This window comes from Amblyraja radiata, chromosome 18 (assembly GCF_010909765.2).
Source record: "Amblyraja radiata isolate CabotCenter1 chromosome 18, sAmbRad1.1.pri, whole genome shotgun sequence".
In the NCBI taxonomy this organism is placed as follows: Eukaryota; Metazoa; Chordata; class Chondrichthyes; order Rajiformes; family Rajidae; genus Amblyraja; species Amblyraja radiata.
The window spans coordinates 11,285,586-11,303,889 of NC_045973.1; the positions used below are offsets into that span (position 1 = coordinate 11,285,586).

General features: G+C 44.0%; 2 protein-coding genes across 2 annotated transcripts in view; one reads left to right on the forward strand and one right to left on the reverse strand.

Moving 5' to 3' along the window:
* The window catches only part of eif4e3 (eukaryotic translation initiation factor 4E family member 3), a 54,528-nt gene extending 50,281 nt beyond the window's left edge, over positions 1-4,247 (reverse strand). The window contains exon 1 of the mRNA XM_033036713.1: positions 4,019-4,247. Coding sequence (XP_032892604.1) covers positions 4,019-4,188 — 170 coding nt within the window. The 5' untranslated portion in view covers positions 4,189-4,247. The remainder of the gene's footprint in view (positions 1-4,018) is intronic.
* Positions 412-18,059, forward strand: gpr27 (G protein-coupled receptor 27). The gene is made up of 3 exons (XM_033036712.1): positions 412-426; positions 14,481-14,670; positions 14,866-18,059. Exon 3 carries the CDS (start codon positions 15,252-15,254, stop codon positions 16,377-16,379), a length of 1,128 nt encoding a protein of 375 aa, XP_032892603.1. The 5' UTR covers positions 412-426; positions 14,481-14,670; positions 14,866-15,251; the 3' UTR covers positions 16,380-18,059.
* The last annotated feature ends 245 nt before the right edge of the window (positions 18,060-18,304 follow it).

Here is an 18,304-nt window from a genome sequence, read left to right on the forward strand (position 1 = left end):
TTCATAATTCTTAGTTCATAATTCTGTTAATTCTTGTTAAAGAATAAAATGTTTATAAACACGCATACATGAATGTGATATAAATGTATATAATCATATAACACACACAATTATATTTCTTCTGATCCAATGATGAAGTTTATTTCAGACTAGACAAGGGACATTAAATAAGAAACATTGTAAACCTCCCCGCAACTTCACACACTAGGCCTTATCCCCGGGCCCCACACTCCCTCTCCCGCTGCCCCGGGCCGTACACTCCCTCTCCCCGCTGCCCCAGGCCGCACACTCCCTCTCCCCGCTGCCCCGGGCCGCACACCCCCTCTCCCCGGGCCCCACACTCCCTCTCCCCGGGCCGCACACTCCTTCTCCCCGCTGCGGAAACAAAGATCCGATCTTTGGCCGGAAGCAAGATGGCGGGGGCTGGTTGCTAAAATGGGTCATATAATCACCCATGAATCCGCCCATGAGCGTACTACACGTTTGCTCCGCTATAAGATCTTTGCTTAAGCCTGCTCTGCCTTAGTCTGCAATGATTTGTACTGTTCGCAGTTCGTTGCAGGAGAATTCCTAACATTTACACCCTTTCACAAAGAGAAGTTCCTCCTCCTTTGTCTTAGATACATGACACCTAATTCCTCCTCCCTCTATCCCCCAACAGATTCTCCCGATGGAAAAGATCCTCTCAGCATCCATCTTAAGTCTCCTCAATCTTACATTTTCAATAGTATCTTTAAAAAAATTCTAATCATGATGGTACCAATCAGCTCAATATTTCCTCATTTGACAATTCTTTCATCCAGAAATTAAATGAATGAACCTTTCAATTAATTTTCGCAAATACAAAAATATTTTTCAACAATAAGACGAAATCTGTATTTAAAAGTGCATTAAATGGAAGAAATAGCAGTCAAAGCCTTCATTTCAAATTACATAGAGTACATTTGACTGTTTCCATGCAGTCAAAACAAGGTTTCTATTACTCCCTTTTGCTTCAACAGTCAAGAGTTTTTTTGTCATATGTTCTGAATTGGAACAATGAAATTCTTACTTGCAGCAGCACTACCGATTTGTAATAACTTGTTGTGCTTACATGTCATCTTTGGACTTTGCATATGAGCTCACATCTATTTGAACTGTGCTATTAAAAACGCTTTAAGTGCTTTAAAATTTTCTAAAGAGCCTATGGCAATTTCAAAAACAGAACGTCATAGCCTTTCTTATAGATGGATGGTAGCCGATTCAGTAGCAAACTTTCAAGTCGTCAAGACTTTAACAGATAATTAAAGACTGTGCTGCAATGAATGTTTAACTTGAGGAAAAAAACCAGCTGGATGAACTTAGCAGACCAGACAGCATCTGCAGACGGAAAATATATAGACCGTGTTTCAAGTTGGCACCCTTCTTCAGATACCATTGCCCATTTCCCTTCACTCACTGTACGTAAGTAAGTACATTTTATTTATATAGCACGTTTAAATCAACTCGCGTTGAAACCTAAGTGCTTTACATAGAAGAAATAATTAAGTTTCTGTACATCCGTAGAAAAAAACACAGAGTTCCTCCAGCAAATTGTTTACCCAAGATTCCATATCTGCAGTTTCTTGTATCATGCCTTTAGCCTGAGATCCTAGGAACTAGTGTATCCAATTAATAGAAACTAACAGAAAAGGATATTCACCTTTCGTCCCACCAGCTTCCACATCCAACATATCATCCTCCGACATTTCCGCCACCTCCAATGAGATCCCACCACAAGTATCATCTTCTCATCCCCTCTTCATGCCTTCCCTAGAGACCATTGCTCCTTGATTCATTCATCCCTTTCCACCCAAACCACCCCCTCACCAGGTACTTCCCCTAACAACAGCAGGAGATGCAATATCTGTCCCAATACTTCCTCCCTCTCCTCCATCCAGTAACCTCAGCACTCCTCCCAGAGGTTCATGTACACATCCTCTACCCTCATCTACCGCATCCAGTGTTCCCGATACGGCCTCCTTTAAATCAGGCCAAACCCAGACTCAGCAACCGCTTTGCCGAACACTTGCATTCAATCTACCAAGGCCTATTGGATCTCCTGGTTGCTAACTATTTTAACTCCTCTACCTATTGCTACACTAACTTTTCAGTCCAAAGCCTCTTCCATTGCCAGAGTGAGGCAATGCACAAAAAACTGGAGGAACAGCCCCATATATTCCATTTGGATAGCTTACAACCCAACGGTATGTACATTGATAGACAGAAGGGTCCTGACCCAAAATGTCATCTATCCTGACCTGCTGTTACTCCAGCAGTTTTTGTCTATGTTTGGCATAACTCAGCATCTGCAGTTCTTTGTTTCTACAGTATGAACATTGAATTTTCCAAATTTAATAAATTTACCAAAACCCCCCTCCTCCTTCTCCACCGCTTGCCTGCTGGACTTGCAATTATTTCTCCCCTTCAATCTATATTCCTTCCACTGGCTTTGCAATTAGCATCTCATCTGTCCTTATCTCACGCCTTTAGTCTTTTCATCTCAGGCCCTTGTGCAACTGTCTGCCGATCAACCCCCTTCTATCACTTTGCCAGACTTTGTCATCCTACCTCTGCTCCCTCCCCCACCCAGTCTGAATAAGGGTCCTGACCCGAAGCGTCACCTATCCATATTTTCCAGTGATGCTACCTGTGTGTAGTGGGGGCCGGTGTTCCTTCACCCCTGTTGTTTACAGCCCGGGGGCTGCCGGCCTCCCTCCTCACCCCCTCCTTCCTTCACCTTCCTCCCTCCCCCTGCCACTACTCCTTCCCTCACTTCTCCCCTCCCTCCCACCCCCTCCATCCCTCGCCCACTCATCCCAATCCCTCACGCCTGCTCACCCTCTCCTCATCCCCCCCCTCCCTCTCACGCCACTCCCTCACTTCTCCCCCCCTCCCTCACACTCCCGTCTCCCTCACTTCTCCCCCCCTCCTTCACGCTCCCCCCTCCCTCACACTCCCCAACCCACCTCCCTCACTTCTCCCCCCCACCTCCTGCATGTATCCACTCCCCCCCCCTACCTCTCCCCCCCTCCCTCACACTCCCACCTCCCTCTTCTTCCCCCCTCCCTCACACTGTCTCCCTCACACTCCCCCCTCCTTCACTTCTCCCCCCTCCCTCACACTGTCTCCCTCACACTCCCCCCTCCCTCACTTCTCCCCCCCTCCCTCACTTCTCCCCCCCTCCCTCAAACTCCCTCACTTCTCCCCCCCCCTCACACTCCCCCCTCCCTCAAACTCCCTCACTTCTCCTCCCCTCCCTCACTTCTCCTCCCCTCCCTCACTTCTCCCCCCCTCCCTCACTTCACCCCCCCTCCCTCACACTCCCCCCTCCCTCACACTCCCCCCCTCCCTCACACTTCCCCCCCTCCCCCCTCCCTCCCTCTCCCCCCTCCCCTCACACTCCCTCCCTCACACTCCCTCACTTCTCCTCACACTCCCCCTCTCCCTCCACTCCCCCCCTCACACTCCCCTCACTTCTCCTCCCCCTCCCCTCACCTCTCCCCCCTCCCTCCCTCACATCCCCCCCTCCCTCAACTCCCTCACTTCTCCTCCCCTCCCTCACACTCCCCTCCCTCCTCTCCCCCTCCCTCCCCTCCCCAACTCCCTCACTTCTCCCCCCCTCCCTCACACTCCCCCTCCCTCACTTCTCCCCCCTCCCTCACTTCTCCCCCCCCCTCCCTCACTTCTCCCCCCCTCCCTCACACTCCCCCTCCCTCACTTCTCCCCCCTCTCTCACTTCTTCCCCCTGCCTCAAACTCCTCCCCTCCCTCACACTCCCCCTCCCTCACTTCTCCCCCCTGCCTCAAACTCCTCCCCTCCCTCACACTCCCCCTCCCTCCCCTCTCTTCTCCCCCCCTCCACCCCCCCCTCCCCCACTTCTCTCCCCCCTCCCCCACTTCTCTCCCCCCTCCCTCACTTCTCCCCCCTCCCCCACCCCTCACACTCCCCCCACCCCTCACACTCCCCCCTCCCCCACTTCTCTCCCCCCTCCCCTCACCTATCCAGCCAGAAGGTCCAGGGCGAGTTGAGGGGGACTCCGGACTTGTCGTGGTTGTTGATCTCCTCGATGCGTCCCTGGTCGAGGTGAATAGCGTCCGTCTCCTCGTCTCCCCCCAGCAGCTCGTGGACCGCGGTGTCGCCGCTCTCGGGGCTGGCGGGCACCGCCATTCTCACCGACAACAGCGTCGCTGCCGATCAGCGGCGGGAGCGCACAGCGCATGCGCGCCGCCTCCTGCCCGCCGCCGCTGACGTCACCTACAATTACGTCACACTCCGGACTGAGCGCCTATTGGCTGCACCCTGGGCCAGGGGAGCGCTACCTTAGTGCCCAGTTCAAGCAAGCAAGAGTCAAGAGTGACTTCACCAGATCATAAGTGATTGGAGCAGAATTAGGCTATTCGGCACCATTCGGCAACTTTGGGCCTTCCCTCACTGTGGGAAACTTTGATTCCGCTGTGCAAGGGATGTTTATGTTAAAATACTATCATGTTTTGTTCTGTTTTTATTCGTATGGCTGTATGGTGACCCCAAATGTCACTGTACCAATTGGTGCTTGTGACAATAAATGTCTCTTGAATCTTGAATCAAGTCTATGCCACCATTCAATCATGGCTGATCTATCTCTCCCTCCTCACCCCATTCTCCTGCCTTCTCCCCATAACCCCTGACACCTGTACGAATCAAGAATCTACCTATCATTACCTTAAAAATATACACTGACGGCCTCCACAGCCTTCTGTGGCAAAGAATTCCACAGATTCACCACCCACTAACTAAATAAATTCCTCCTCATCTCCTTCCTAAAAGAACGTCCTTTAATTCTGAGGCTATGACCTCTAGTCCTAGACTCTCCCACTGGTGGAAACATCCTCTCCACATCCACTCTTCAAGCCTTTCACTATTCTGTACATTTCGATGAGGACCCCACTCATTCTTATAAACTCTAGCGAGTACAGGCCCAGTGCTGTCAAATGCTAAGAACGTACAAACTCCATACAGACAGCACCTGTAGCCAGAATCGAACCCGTAAGGCACTACCGCTGCGCCACTGTTTCACCCAATCCACTTTGCAGTTGCCTATAAATTTACCACAGAACGGGCTCATCTTGAAACATCAGCTCTTTTTTGCTCTGTACAAATTCTGTCTGTTTGACAGAGCATTTTCAGCACAATATATTTCAGTGTCATGTTCAGCATATTTCCAATACCCTCAGTAACTTATGGTTCGTAGGTCTCATTTCACTGCTCTTTTGCGACTGGGGGAATGAATCAAACTACGAAAGGCAAGAATCTGTTTACTCAGGCAATTCAATGTCATCATTCTCCAGTTTAACAAAGCAGAAATAAATAAGGTGGTGTGTTAAGATGGTGAATATATGAGACAATAGGAGGGATTTGGGAATGTGTAACAATGGCAAAGAAATACACAAAATAAAAGAGTACAGTTTAGTTTAGTTTATTGTTGCATGTATCGAGGTAGAGTGAAAAGCTTAGTTAGCATGCTAACCAGTCAGTGGACAATCAAGCCATTCACAGAGTATAGATACATGATAACGGGATAGATCTCTTTGTGAGGTCCGGCTTTATCCTTCACTGCTTCAAGGATACGGATTGCACTAGCTAGATCATTTAATCTACGGCATGCTCTCAGGGCTGCATCTATAATGTTGGGTTCACTGTTCTACAACAGGGAGCTCCTTTTGTTCCTTCACACCTCTATACTATCTACCTCACTGGAGACCCTCAGATTATCTTTAATCTTAATGGATTTTATCCTGCATTAAACGTTATTCCCTTTATCAACAGTGGGTGCAAACGTGACCTTAGCTGCAGCCCATTGTACCATAGTCACTGATGCAAGACAGCAGCCGTTCCTGCTATCAATGGATCTCCAGTTAGTTATAGTCTCCTGAACCACTATTCCATGATGGATTGAAGCACCTTTGACATCTACACTCCCACTGGATAACACTGAATATATTTTCCTACACTGGAACTGTATTTTACTAACCTGCATCTAGTCTTCTCTCAACTCCATGGGATGCTGGATCCATGCCCTATACCTGATCAGATAGCAAATTCAAGCAAAGTTAGAAACAAAATTGAATAGTGAATAGAAAACAGACATCTAGTTTAGTTTAGTTTAGCCTATCTCGTCCATGCCGACCAAAATGCCCTTTAATTTCCCTGCATTTAGCTCATATCATTCCAAACCGTTCCTACCCATGTACCTGCCCACATGACTATTGAATGTTGTTATCGTACTTGCCTCAACAACTTCCTCATTCCATATATCCACTACCCTAAAATGATAAAATTACCTAAGTATTTAATAAGTGATCAAAAGGGCAAAAAGGTGACAACCATGCAGAATGAACAGAAGAAATAATTTTTGGCTCAAGACAAAGTTGCAAAGGTCAATATGGTTCATAAAGCCATATTACTACTATGAATATCACTACTGGCACCTTTTATTGCAAGATTTCTTCACATAGCTGACAGCTTCAGCAGCAGTATTTATAATTAAGTATCTTGAATGTTCATTAACACTCACAGAGCAACTTAAACTGTTGATTCTTTCAGAATCTTTATTAGCATTTAGCAAAGATAAATTCTGTTAAACACGGGGCACACAATTAGTTTCTAAAACCAGTCAATTAGGCATTATTATGGAAATTAGTTAGCTTTGCATTGTGATGTGAATAATATCATTTAATCTAATTTTCTTAAGTATAAAAGCATTGTATGTCACATAAGAAGCAAGTATATGGCATTTGATCATGGGTGGGCCAATCTGGGTTAGTTACATGCCCATTTCTCCATCCTTGTCTGTTACCCCCAGGACCTTGGATGAATCACCAGTCCGTCAACAATTCCTATTGATTAGGAAAGAAGGGTGTGAAGAAGGGTCCCAACCCAAAATATCACCTATCCTCCAGAGATGCTCTGTGGCTGATTACTCTGGCATTTTGTGTCTTACCCTGGTAAACCAGCATCAATATATCCAATGAAGCAAAACTAATCTTTAATGTATATAATATATATCTTTAATACATTAAAATATCTTTAAACTATTCGTACCATAATCCTTTTGCCACTGATGCTCTTTTCCTGAATATTGCTTCAGGAAGAACATTTTATTTTAACCATTGAAATCAGTTATTGAACCTTAAAACATGGACACTTACTATTTGCTACTCCACATACCTCCATACTCAACTACTGCGATCTCCTGTTCAGCCTCCCTTCCATCACTGTCCATAATTTTTTACCTCTGCTTATCCTATGGCCAAAGATAGACACAAAATGCTGGAGTAACTCAGCGGGACGGGCAGCATCTCTGGAGAAAAGACATCTCTGGAGATAACATTTTGAGAATCTAAGTGTATTTCCCCTTGTAGGGCACCATAAATAAATATATTTTTAAAAATCCAAAAGCATTTCATGGACTGGTTCTCATTGTCCATCTTGCTATTTACAATCTCAATAAACTTTAATCTGTAATACCGAATTATGTTTTTAGTTTAGATACATTTAGTAAAAATTATAATTTTCCTTACTACTGACAACAATCGCACTGTTTATAAGTTTCTCTTTCTCTCATTTTTTTTTTTTTGGGTTGCCTGGTTCCAGTTCTTAAGATTCGTTCTAAAACGCAAAAAATTTGGGAAGATAAAACCAACACATTCAATATTTCTACACACAATCCTCAGATTCAGATTCAAACTTTATTGTCATTGTGCAGTGTACAGTACAGAGACAACAAAATGCAGTTAACATCTCCCTAGAAGAGCGACATAGAATATGAGCAATAAATAAATATATTTACGATAGTCATAGTAGTGCAATTATTTTTTTCTTGGTGGAAGGAGTGTCGGGGGGGGGGGGGGGGGGGGGGTGGTTGGCAATCACCGAGGTACAGTGTTGAGTAATGTAACAGCTGCAGGGAAGAAGTTGTTCCTGGACCTGCTGGTCCAGCAACGGAGAGACCTGTAGCGCCTCCCGGATGGTAGGAGGGTAAACAGTCTGTGGTTGGGGTGAGAGCAGTCCTTGACGATGCTGAGCGCCCTTCGCAGACATCGCTTGCTTTGGACAGACTCAATGGAGGGGAGAAGTCCAAGAGAGGTCATCGGAGATGTTGACCCCCAGAAACCTGAAGTTGGAAACACGTTCCACCTCCGTCCCGTTAATGTGGATGGGTGTGTGCGTGCCTAGACTTTCTGAAGTCTACAATGAGCTCCTTGGTCTTCTTGGAGTTAAGGGCTCAGACGTAGTACACTAGGTCCTGGAGATGCCACTGATTTCTTCAGTACTCTCTTTGCCAGTCTAGGCGTCTTTATGTTCCTCTTTCTCACTAAATCTATGGTACACTGTTAACTGAATGTATTTTATATCCTTTACCATGAAGACAGGGTGAAGTGCCATTTCTTTGTATAGATGCCAAATGCTGGAGTAACTAAGCGGGTCAGGCAGCATCTCTGGAGAAAAGGAATATGTGACATTTTGGGTTGAGACTCTTCTTCAGACCTTCCTGGCATTTCCTTATCCTCCCTTATAATTTTTCCTTTCACTGCTAGTGGCAATCCCATATTTATTTACAGTCGTCTCTTCTAACACAGCTACAGAAAGGCGTACAATGCTTTTTTATGTCTGTAAACCAGTTTATTCTTGTGTTCCATTTCTCACTTTTATAAAATTTTGTTTTTCTGAGTTCTAAAATCCTCTCTATCTGAACAGCTCTTTATAACAACATAATAAACTTGTTTATTTGTCGTGTCTGATCTTATCTTTAATGTCCTCAGTCATCAGATTTCTGGTTATGAGCCTTTTTCCATGGGTGTTTTATTCTTGACACAGTGTATATTTATTGCAAACTAATGGTTTATTATGAATTCTTTCTTTATCGACAAGCTCCTCAAAAAAAATAAAAAACATAAGGGGTGTATATTCCTGTACATAGATTATAAAAAACATGTATGTGCAGAGCAAATCCTATTAGATGGCCTCTATGTGCTTTCAACATGAGTAAGAATCCATATTTATAATACATTTTCACAGTGGGTCCTTAGCAGCTAATGAAAAGGATGAGTGAATTATACTCTAGAGAATGTTTAACATCACCACATAATGAAACACTACATCTAGATGGAGTTAACTCCTTCCTGTCTTTGCAAATCATCACATGTTGACATGTCATGCAATATTACTGATACGGGAATAGATGAAATAGTAAATGGATATTTATATTGTGCTTCTAAAGGGTTGAGGACAGATCACCAAGGAAACATAACTATCCAGAATTGTCTTCGCCAAATCATGCCTGTTTTAATTATCCCAAAAGTTGAAATTGCTATGATGTATAACCAACATTTTATTTTCCATTTAAATGTGGGCACATTAAGTTCAGAAATGTAAGGCTTATTACTATTGATTCCAAAATAAACCAAATGAAATAATAATTTTCAATAGTTTACTATCTGGCACTATATTTGCTTTGCATAAATGAAAACCACCTTCACTGTCAATAAGCATATTCCTAATACCTACTAGGGATAATTAATTATCCATAAATATAAAAAAGGTTTTGCTATTAATAAGATTAACCCGATCATATCAAGCTACGCACAAAAGTATAGTAGATCCCAATTAAATTCCATAGCTGAAGAGAAAGCTTTCCTCGGGAGCAAATGTTTCCATTTTGATTGTATATTGCAAAAGTTATTATAATGCAAAACTTAACAACAGTATATTGCACAAGAGGCAGCCCATTGAGACGGTAGATGGGATCAATAAAAGTCACGGAAAGCCTTAAAAGCCAGCATAGAAAATAACAAGACAAAGTGGGAACATATCTTAAAGTTAGTTAATCTGTGGAACTCATTGCCACAAAGGGCTGTGGGGGTCAAGTTAGTGGATAGTTTTAAGGCACAGATAGACAAATTCTTGATTAGAAAGGGTGTCAAGGATTATGGGGAGAAGGCAGAATGTGATTAGGAGGCAGGGATCAGCCATAATTGAATGGCAGAGTAGAGTCGATGGGCCAAATGGCCTAATCCTTCACCTATAATTTGTGAACGTGAGTAGTTTTTGATATCATGATTTAATTTCCTGAGTAATTATATCGTTTTTTTCTTGGGTGCAAACAGGAAAGTGTGTCCAGAATGCACCTTGCTTCATGGAAAATCAGTGCAGGTTCTGGATTAATTCTTTCATGGATTGGCACAAGATAACAACGGAGAGGAATAGGATTTCTAGGAACTGATTACATGAATATTCTCGGTCTCACTTTGCAATTGGCTTCAGTTCACTTTGATCTGGTGTCTACATTAAATCTGTGTCATGCAACCATCTGAAACCATGCAGGTATATTAAAAAATAAACAGGAACTGCAGACGTTGCTTTATACCAATGATAGACACAATATGCTGGAGTGACTCAGCGGGTCAGGCAGCATCTCTGAAAAATATAGATAGGTGATGTTTCGGGTCAGGACCCTTCTTCAGACACTTCTCCCGACCCAAAACGTTACCTATCCATGGTCTCCAGAGATGCTGCCTGACACTCTGAGCTACTTCAACCTTTTTTTATCTATCTTAGGTGCATTCAGTATTTTACTGAATTTGACCTAATTTTAACTGAATTTTCAGTAACTGCAACAACAGCAGGAAAGGGAGTGAAGACCTGGATCAACTCCAATTTACAGATGATCATTTCATATAAACATGATTCCTTTTGGAGTTTGTGCACTCAAGAGTCAGTGAATAATATCACAAATTATATAATATATCGATTAAATTATATTAAAATTTAATTATAATACTATTATAATATATATCAGAGGGGGCAGTTGGCAGGAAATGGACATTTCTAATGGGAAGATATACCCAATTTTCTGTGTAAGACAGTTCCAAATAAATACACTTTTGGACTAGCATTCCAACATAAATTGCGAACATGGCTCATTATTAAAACGTTGCATAATCTATAGTTCTTTTAGTTAACAACTAGTTTATGTTAATACAATTTGGGGAGACATGCAGAACTCGCAGTACTGCTTTATTATGGCTTCAGTGTGCTGCATTGCCTTTGGGAGTCTGAAGAAGGGTTTCGGCCCGAAACGTTGCCTATTTCCTTCGCTCCATAGATGCTGCTGCTCCCGCTGAGTTTCTCTGAGTGGCCTCAAATGTTAGCTGGGTGAAATTCGCACACTCTCCCTGTGACTACCCAGGCATCCTCTGGATGCTCTGGATTCCTCTCACATCTCAAGGATGTGATACTAGGTTAATTGGCTACTTAAAAACATCGCCCGGGGGGTATCGCCTCAGCACAGAGGGATAAGAGGAGGGAAGAGACTGGAGACCTAAGACTTTTGCCTCCATCACAGTGAGGAGATGTTGGGTGGACTCACTGTGGTGGATGTTAATATGTGTTTATTGTTGTTTTATATTGTATTGTATTGTATGTATGACTGCTTCAATTTCGTTCAGACTTCGGTCTGAATGACAATAAAGGCTATCTAATCTAATCTAATCTAAATGACCCACTGTGAAGGTAAATCGCAAAGATAGACACAAAGTGCTGGGGTAACTCAGCGGGTCAGGCAGCATCTCAGGAGAAAAAGGATGGGTGATGTTTTGGGTCGGGACCCTTCTTCAAACTGTAAGTAGAGGAGAGGGAACTGGAGGTAGGAAAAGGCTAGAACAAAGCAGGGCGGGCAACAGATGACCAAGGAAGGGTGGAGGCCATAATGGCCCATTGTTTGCTGGGGAAGAGGTGATAACAAAGGATGTGAACAGTTGCTCTAAAAAAGGATGTCTGTGGCTGTACATGTTCGCATCCATGTATCCCTTCGTGATACTCCATTATGAGCTCCACCCTTCCGTTGTCATCAGTTGCCAGCCATGCTTTAATCTGGCCTTTACTTATCTCCAGTTCCCTCCCCGCTATTTTCAGTCTGAAGAAGGCTCCCGACCCAAAACGGCACCCATCCTTTTTCGAAAAATTAATCACTGATGTGATTACAATGCTGAGAGCTGGCGTAGACACGATGGGACAAAATGGCTACATAATCCACAATAATAAGTATGCATATAAGCTGATTTTCACAGAATCATGGAATCATTATGGCATAAAAGGAAGGCATTGGCCCCTTTTAGTCTCTGGATAACAACCGTGTCAGTCTCATTCCTCTGCTTTGCAATACTCCAGAAATTATTCTGCCTTTAGTACATATTTTTGATTAACTTACCACTCAGTTATGGTGGGGGTCTTATGCAGTAACTAGTTAACCTACCATCCAATTTTTCTTTGGACAACTGATATTTCTACCATACGCAATTAAACTCTGATTTACAAAAAAACCTTCACCTCACTGCTTGTATCCTTGGCCAAGATTTAAAACTATGGTAAACACTTGACCGTCATGCACAATGTCAATATTTTGTTACTCTCAATCATAGTGTCTGCATTGGTGCACTTTACCCTCAAAACTGTGTCTCCCCTCCACTCTATTTTAAATGCAAAAAACGATATAGCTAAAGGTTTTAATTTAAGAGGTGCAGATTAGTACTTTGAGGTAGAAATATTCCGCTTTGATAGTCTTTCAGCCCATGACCGTTCGTCCGGCTCCCATGAACATTCATTGGCTCTCAAAGAGCCAAAGACCTGGCTTCAATCCTGACCTCGGATGCCGTTTTTGTGGAGTTCGCACGTTCTTCCTGTGACCGCGTGGGTTTCCTCCGGGTGCTCTGGCTTCCTACCACATCCCAAAGACGTGGGAGTTTGCAGGTTAATTGCTTTCTGCAAATTAGCCCGAGTGTGGAGGCGAGTGGATGAGAAAACGGGATAACATGGAACTAGTATTAACGGGTGGTACACAAAATTGCTGGGGAAACTCTGCGGGTGCAGCAGCATCTATGGAGCGAAGGAAATAGGCGACGTTTCGGGCCGAAACCTTTTACGGGTGATCGATGGTTGGCGTGGGCTCGGTGGGCCGAAGGGTCTGTTTCCATGCTGTATCTCTAAACTAAACTGAATGACTCTGTTCCTCACACCACATATGCTGCCTGGCATGTTACTCTATTTTCCTTTTTTTTAGTATGTTACACACTCACCGGCAATCATCAACATGTATGTTTAGTAACACCAGAGCCTGATAGATGAAATATTTCAAAACTGTAAAACACGGGATTATCTTCCAAGCATGTCGGCTGGAAATATTTTGGCATTCCGTGAAGCCCACCTCGCGAATGTATTAGAGCTACAGCGAAATAGTCTATAGGGGGTGTATGTGTATTAACTACATGACGAGAGACCTCAAGCAGAGCAGAGTCACAGCTGTTTGCAAACTGGCATTGAATAGGCTGATTTTGTCCAATTGTTTGTGTCAGAGCTAACAGATTATTCGTATTCGCCTGCCATAGTCCTATTCATATATTCCCGTTGCTCTTTGGGTGTCGGCTGCAAATCCTAACAAAAAAATGGATTAACAAGGAACTGCAGATGCTGATTTACACTAAAGATCGACGCAGAATGCTGGAGTAACTCAGCGGGTCAAGCAGCATCGCTCGAGAACATGGATAGGCGACGTTTTCGGATATAAAGAAGGGTTCCGATCGGAAACATCGCCTATCCATGTTTTCTAGGGATGCTGCCTGACCCCGCCGAGTTACTCCAGCATCTTTGTATCTTTCTTTAAATGTAAAATGGATCCTTTGTTGAATGATTCTTTGTACTAAAAAAAAGAGCACCGTGCCAAGGATTGAACATAAGAAAAGATGGGCAATGATTTTGTTTCTTAATTCAAGTCGAAATTCACCCCCCCCCACACACACACACCCTTCCCAGTGGAATACAAGCAGTGTGGTAACTGCAATTAAGCCATCATTGTCACCCGAACAGTGAACGTTCGCTGCTGTGTTTGTGTGCTAGTGATTACTATGCTTTACTATAGAAATGATGCAGCACAGAACAAAATGTAACGGCACACTCTCCCATCTGTATAATTCACGCATGGGTGATTGTGATTTACTGTATAGCGAGTCCAGAAAATCGAATCCACTGGGGTTATAATGATATCATCATCAACAACACAAACAAATTGTATTGGAACTAACATATAACGAGCTCTGCAATAATGCAGGAATGGTTTTACATTTACAGTCCCCCCCTCCTCACCCGAAACAAAATCCAAATGTAGGAGACCACAGGGGTCTGTCTCTCTTAGTGCTGATGTATGCGGGCTAGAGCGAGTCACATTAGGGGTACGACAGTGGACAGGAGGCAGCACGGAACAGCGAGCCTGCTTTGCCTGGGGGGAGTCAGGGGAGGGAGGGAGGAGAAGGTGGGGGATGAAATCCTCGCACAGTGCAGCAGGGAACTTGCGCAGTTGGAGAGGAAGGACTGGATTGTTTTCCTCTTCTCTTCATGCAAGAGAAAGCTCGGTGAACCGTGCTGGCCAGATGGATTTAACCAGCTCAAAACAAAAGGATTGAGATTTTTTGGAAAAAAATATATACATTTTTTTTTTAAAGAGGGCTGGAGGAAAAAAAAGAGCTGTCATCGTCTGCGCAGGCTCACTTTAACCCTAAAGACATTTTCTGTTAGCACTCACCGGAAGTTCAGCTCCCTGCCACGGCTGGAGAAGACGAGGTATTTTTATTTATTAGTATTTTTACCTGGCCTGGGGATTGTGTTTGTCTGTGTTGCGGGTTCGTTTGACAACGTCCTTTGAGGCGACGGCGGCGGCTGCTGGACAGAAGGGGAGGGGAGGGGAGGGGGGTGGAAACAGGAGACCCGAGGCATCGACTGTGAGACTTCATCCAATGTCTCCTGTTCTTGTTTCAGAAATGATTGGTCTTCAGGGTGGATGAGAAACAAAAAAAAAAGAGAAAAAGCTCTCCCTGACTCCCCCCGCTCCCTCCCTCCCTCCCCCCCCTCCACCACCCATCCACATACACACACACACCAAAAAAAAAACATTGTGACGGCCGCCTCTCCCCCTCACCCCTCCTTCCCGCTCCCACCTCCCACCCCTTCATCGCCGCAACGACTGTTGTTACACAATGAGGATTAAAAAGAACTTTGTGGTCTGCGGGGTCTGCCCTTTCCGATGGAAATGGAGACGCTGAGGTGCTGAGGGTGAGGATCGAGGCTGTCACCCCCCAACCTCCCCCCCCCCTTCCCCTCCTCCTCCTCCTCCTCCTCCTCCCTCCTTCCCCTTCTCCCGTCTCATGCTCGTCTCGATGGCGAACGCCAGCGAGCTCGAAGAGACCAACAGCTCTCTTCAGAATTACGCCATCACCGCGTCGGCCGTCAAGCTGGCTTCCCTGGGTTTGATCATCTGCATCAGCCTGACCGGCAACCTGCTGCTCTCCTTCCTGCTCTTCAAAGAGCCGAGCCTGCACCGGGCTCCGTATTACTTTCTGCTCGATCTGTGCCTGGCCGACATCGTGCGCTCGCTGCTCTGTTTCCCGTTCGTCATGATCTCCATCAGCAGCGGCTCGGCGTGGACCTACAGTCTGCTCAGCTGCAAGATCATCGCCTTCGCCGCCGTCCTCTTCTGCTTCCACGCCGCCTTCATGATGTTCTGCATTAGCATCACCCGCTACATGGCCATCGCCCACCACCGCTTCTACTCCAAGCGAATGACGGTGTGGACTTGCGTGGCGGTCATCTGCATGGTGTGGACTCTCTCCGTGGCCATGGCCTTCCCGCCAGTTTTCGATGTGGGCACTTACAAGTTCATTCGCGGGGAAGAGCAGTGCATCTTCGAGCACCGCTACGTGAAGGCCAACGACACCCTGGGCTTCATGCTGATGCTGGCGGTCATCATCGCCGCCACACACATGGTCTACGTCAAGCTCATCTTCTTCGTCTACGACCATCGCAAGATGAAGCCGGCGCAGTTGATCCCGGCCATCAGCCAAAACTGGACGTTTCACGGGCCGGGAGCGACGGGCCAAGCGGCCGCCAACTGGATCGCGGGCTTCGGCAGAGGTCCCACGCCGCCCACCCTAGTGGGGATCAGGCAGACCACGCATAACCAGAACAAGAGACTGCTCGTCTTGGATGAGTTCAAAATGGAAAAGAGAATAGGCAGGATGTTCTACATCATAACCGTGCTCTTCCTGCTGTTGTGGTCGCCATATATAGTCGCATGTTACCTGAGGGTCTTTGTCAAAGCCAGTACCATCCCTCAGGTGTACCTGACCGCCGCAGTCTGGATGACATTTGCCCAGGCGGGAGTCAACCCGATCTTGTGCTTTATCTTCAACAAAGAGCTGAGGATTTGCTTCAGAACCCACTTCCCTTGTTTTCAAAGCACACAGACGCCTAGGGAAGCTTACTGCGTTATTTAAAAGGACATCTCGAAGAGTAAAAAGCCACCGCCTTTGTTTTTCTTAACTTAAACAAAAAAACAAATCCGCTGAGGGGGAACTCATAATAATAATGTATGTGCAGGCGTTTGGCGGATTAATCTTTGTCACAGAACAGTCAACTGCACTGGTTTCTGTTTACATTGAAGAAGTACGAGACGCTGAGTCAAGTGTTTTGAAGACAAGCCAATTTCTCTGGAATACGAATTCATGGAGGCCACTTTATATTAGCATCTCTCGCGTTGTCTTCACGGTGGCTCCAGTTTGATACAAATTTTACTGATTGCTTAAAAAAAAAGTATTGATCAGGGAATTCAAACACCAATAAGCACTTTTCCCAATCTCAGAGTGTTTTACAATAAATGAATTTAATATTTGTGCGCTAGTTGTGCTGCCCTTTACACAGGGCAGAGAATTATTAATAATATCCAGAAGAAAACAAGGCAACTGGAGTGTAAAAATTGTACAAATCATTATTTCAGTGACACTTTTCACCCTTCCCACTACAATTTAAGAACTTTGTATGATTGTATTTTCTTTTTGATATTTTCTTAGCTTGTTTCTCTGCATTGTAATATACTGAAGAAAATGTTTTGACCGTTAAACATTACTTTTTGCAATTTCATATCTTAATGTGCATTTTACAAACTGTCTTTGAAAAACAAATGTCAATTTTACATTTCTTTCTCTAGCAGAATATAAATGTCTAGTAGTGTTAGCTGTAGTTATTGTCATACAAAGTTAACAAATTAGTAAGTTATGCTGTTCTCATCATTTGATTGATTCAAGATGGTAGCTCTTTTTCTCTTGTACATTTCCACTGTTTTTACTTGAAAATAAATTTATTAAGCAGAAGGGTAGTTTTTCTCTTCACAGTGAAAAATCAAATTAATGGATCTCGTTTAACCTATTTTGGGTGTTTTGGTAAGAGTTACAATCAATTGCAGTAAAAGGTACTTAAGAGGAACAGAAGCTGAAGGACTAAGTCTCATCAAGATTGACAATGATGAGTAAAAATGTGTATGTTGTTGAAAGAAGGGCATATCCAAGAAACTATTGAACATCATATGAGATGAAGAGAAAAAAAAAATCACTTTTAAAGTGACATACGTTTCTTTTGCTAAATATTAGTTTAAATGGATGGCGGGATGGGCTTGAGGCTAGATGGCCTAATCCTGTTCCTATATTCCTTTCAAATAGCAGAGAAACTGGCAATGTTGGTGAAATGCAACTAAAACTACATCAGCTGCCAAACTGTTATGCAACAAATGACATCCAAAAATTACCTACAAATAGCAGGTAAATGCGGCCAAAATATAGATAATTTTGTGAGCCTGTCACTGGCATTGGAATACAAATACTTGACTGGACAAGCGTTTTGGATCAGCATTCTACTAATTGCCCCATACATGGGACAACAGCCTTGATATCAATGTGTTTTATTTAATTGGGGTGTGCAACCTGCTAACCAACAGTGTAATATTCTGAAATGATACAACTCTGTCCCATAAGTTAGTGCAATTAAATTCATCATTTTCTTTTTGTTAATGTGAAAATGAAAGGTAATCTTTCATACTGAAAACTATAGTTCTTTATTTGGCATGTTGGAACCCTGTCACAAAGTTGAAAAAAATAAAGGTTATGAAAATACATTTTAAAATATACTGGAGACCTTTTATTACCCATCCAATTTACTACTTAAGTTTTGAATTGAAAAGTGGGTGGTGACATTGTGATGGTCAAACAAATAATGGTGGGAAATAAATCTAAAGGTGCCAAAAAAGAACATATAATTGAGCAGACAAATCACAAAAATCAAACTGGTGCATTGAATCATACAGTATGGTTAAGTGATCAAATCTTCAGATGTGTTTAAATATCAGGTTACAATAATTGGGGACAATCTG

Excerpts from the sequence above, each read along its gene's own strand:
- gpr27 (XM_033036712.1), top strand. The coding sequence starts at position 15,252 with ATGCTCGTCTCGATGGCGAACGCCAGCGAGCTCGAAGAGACCAACAGC.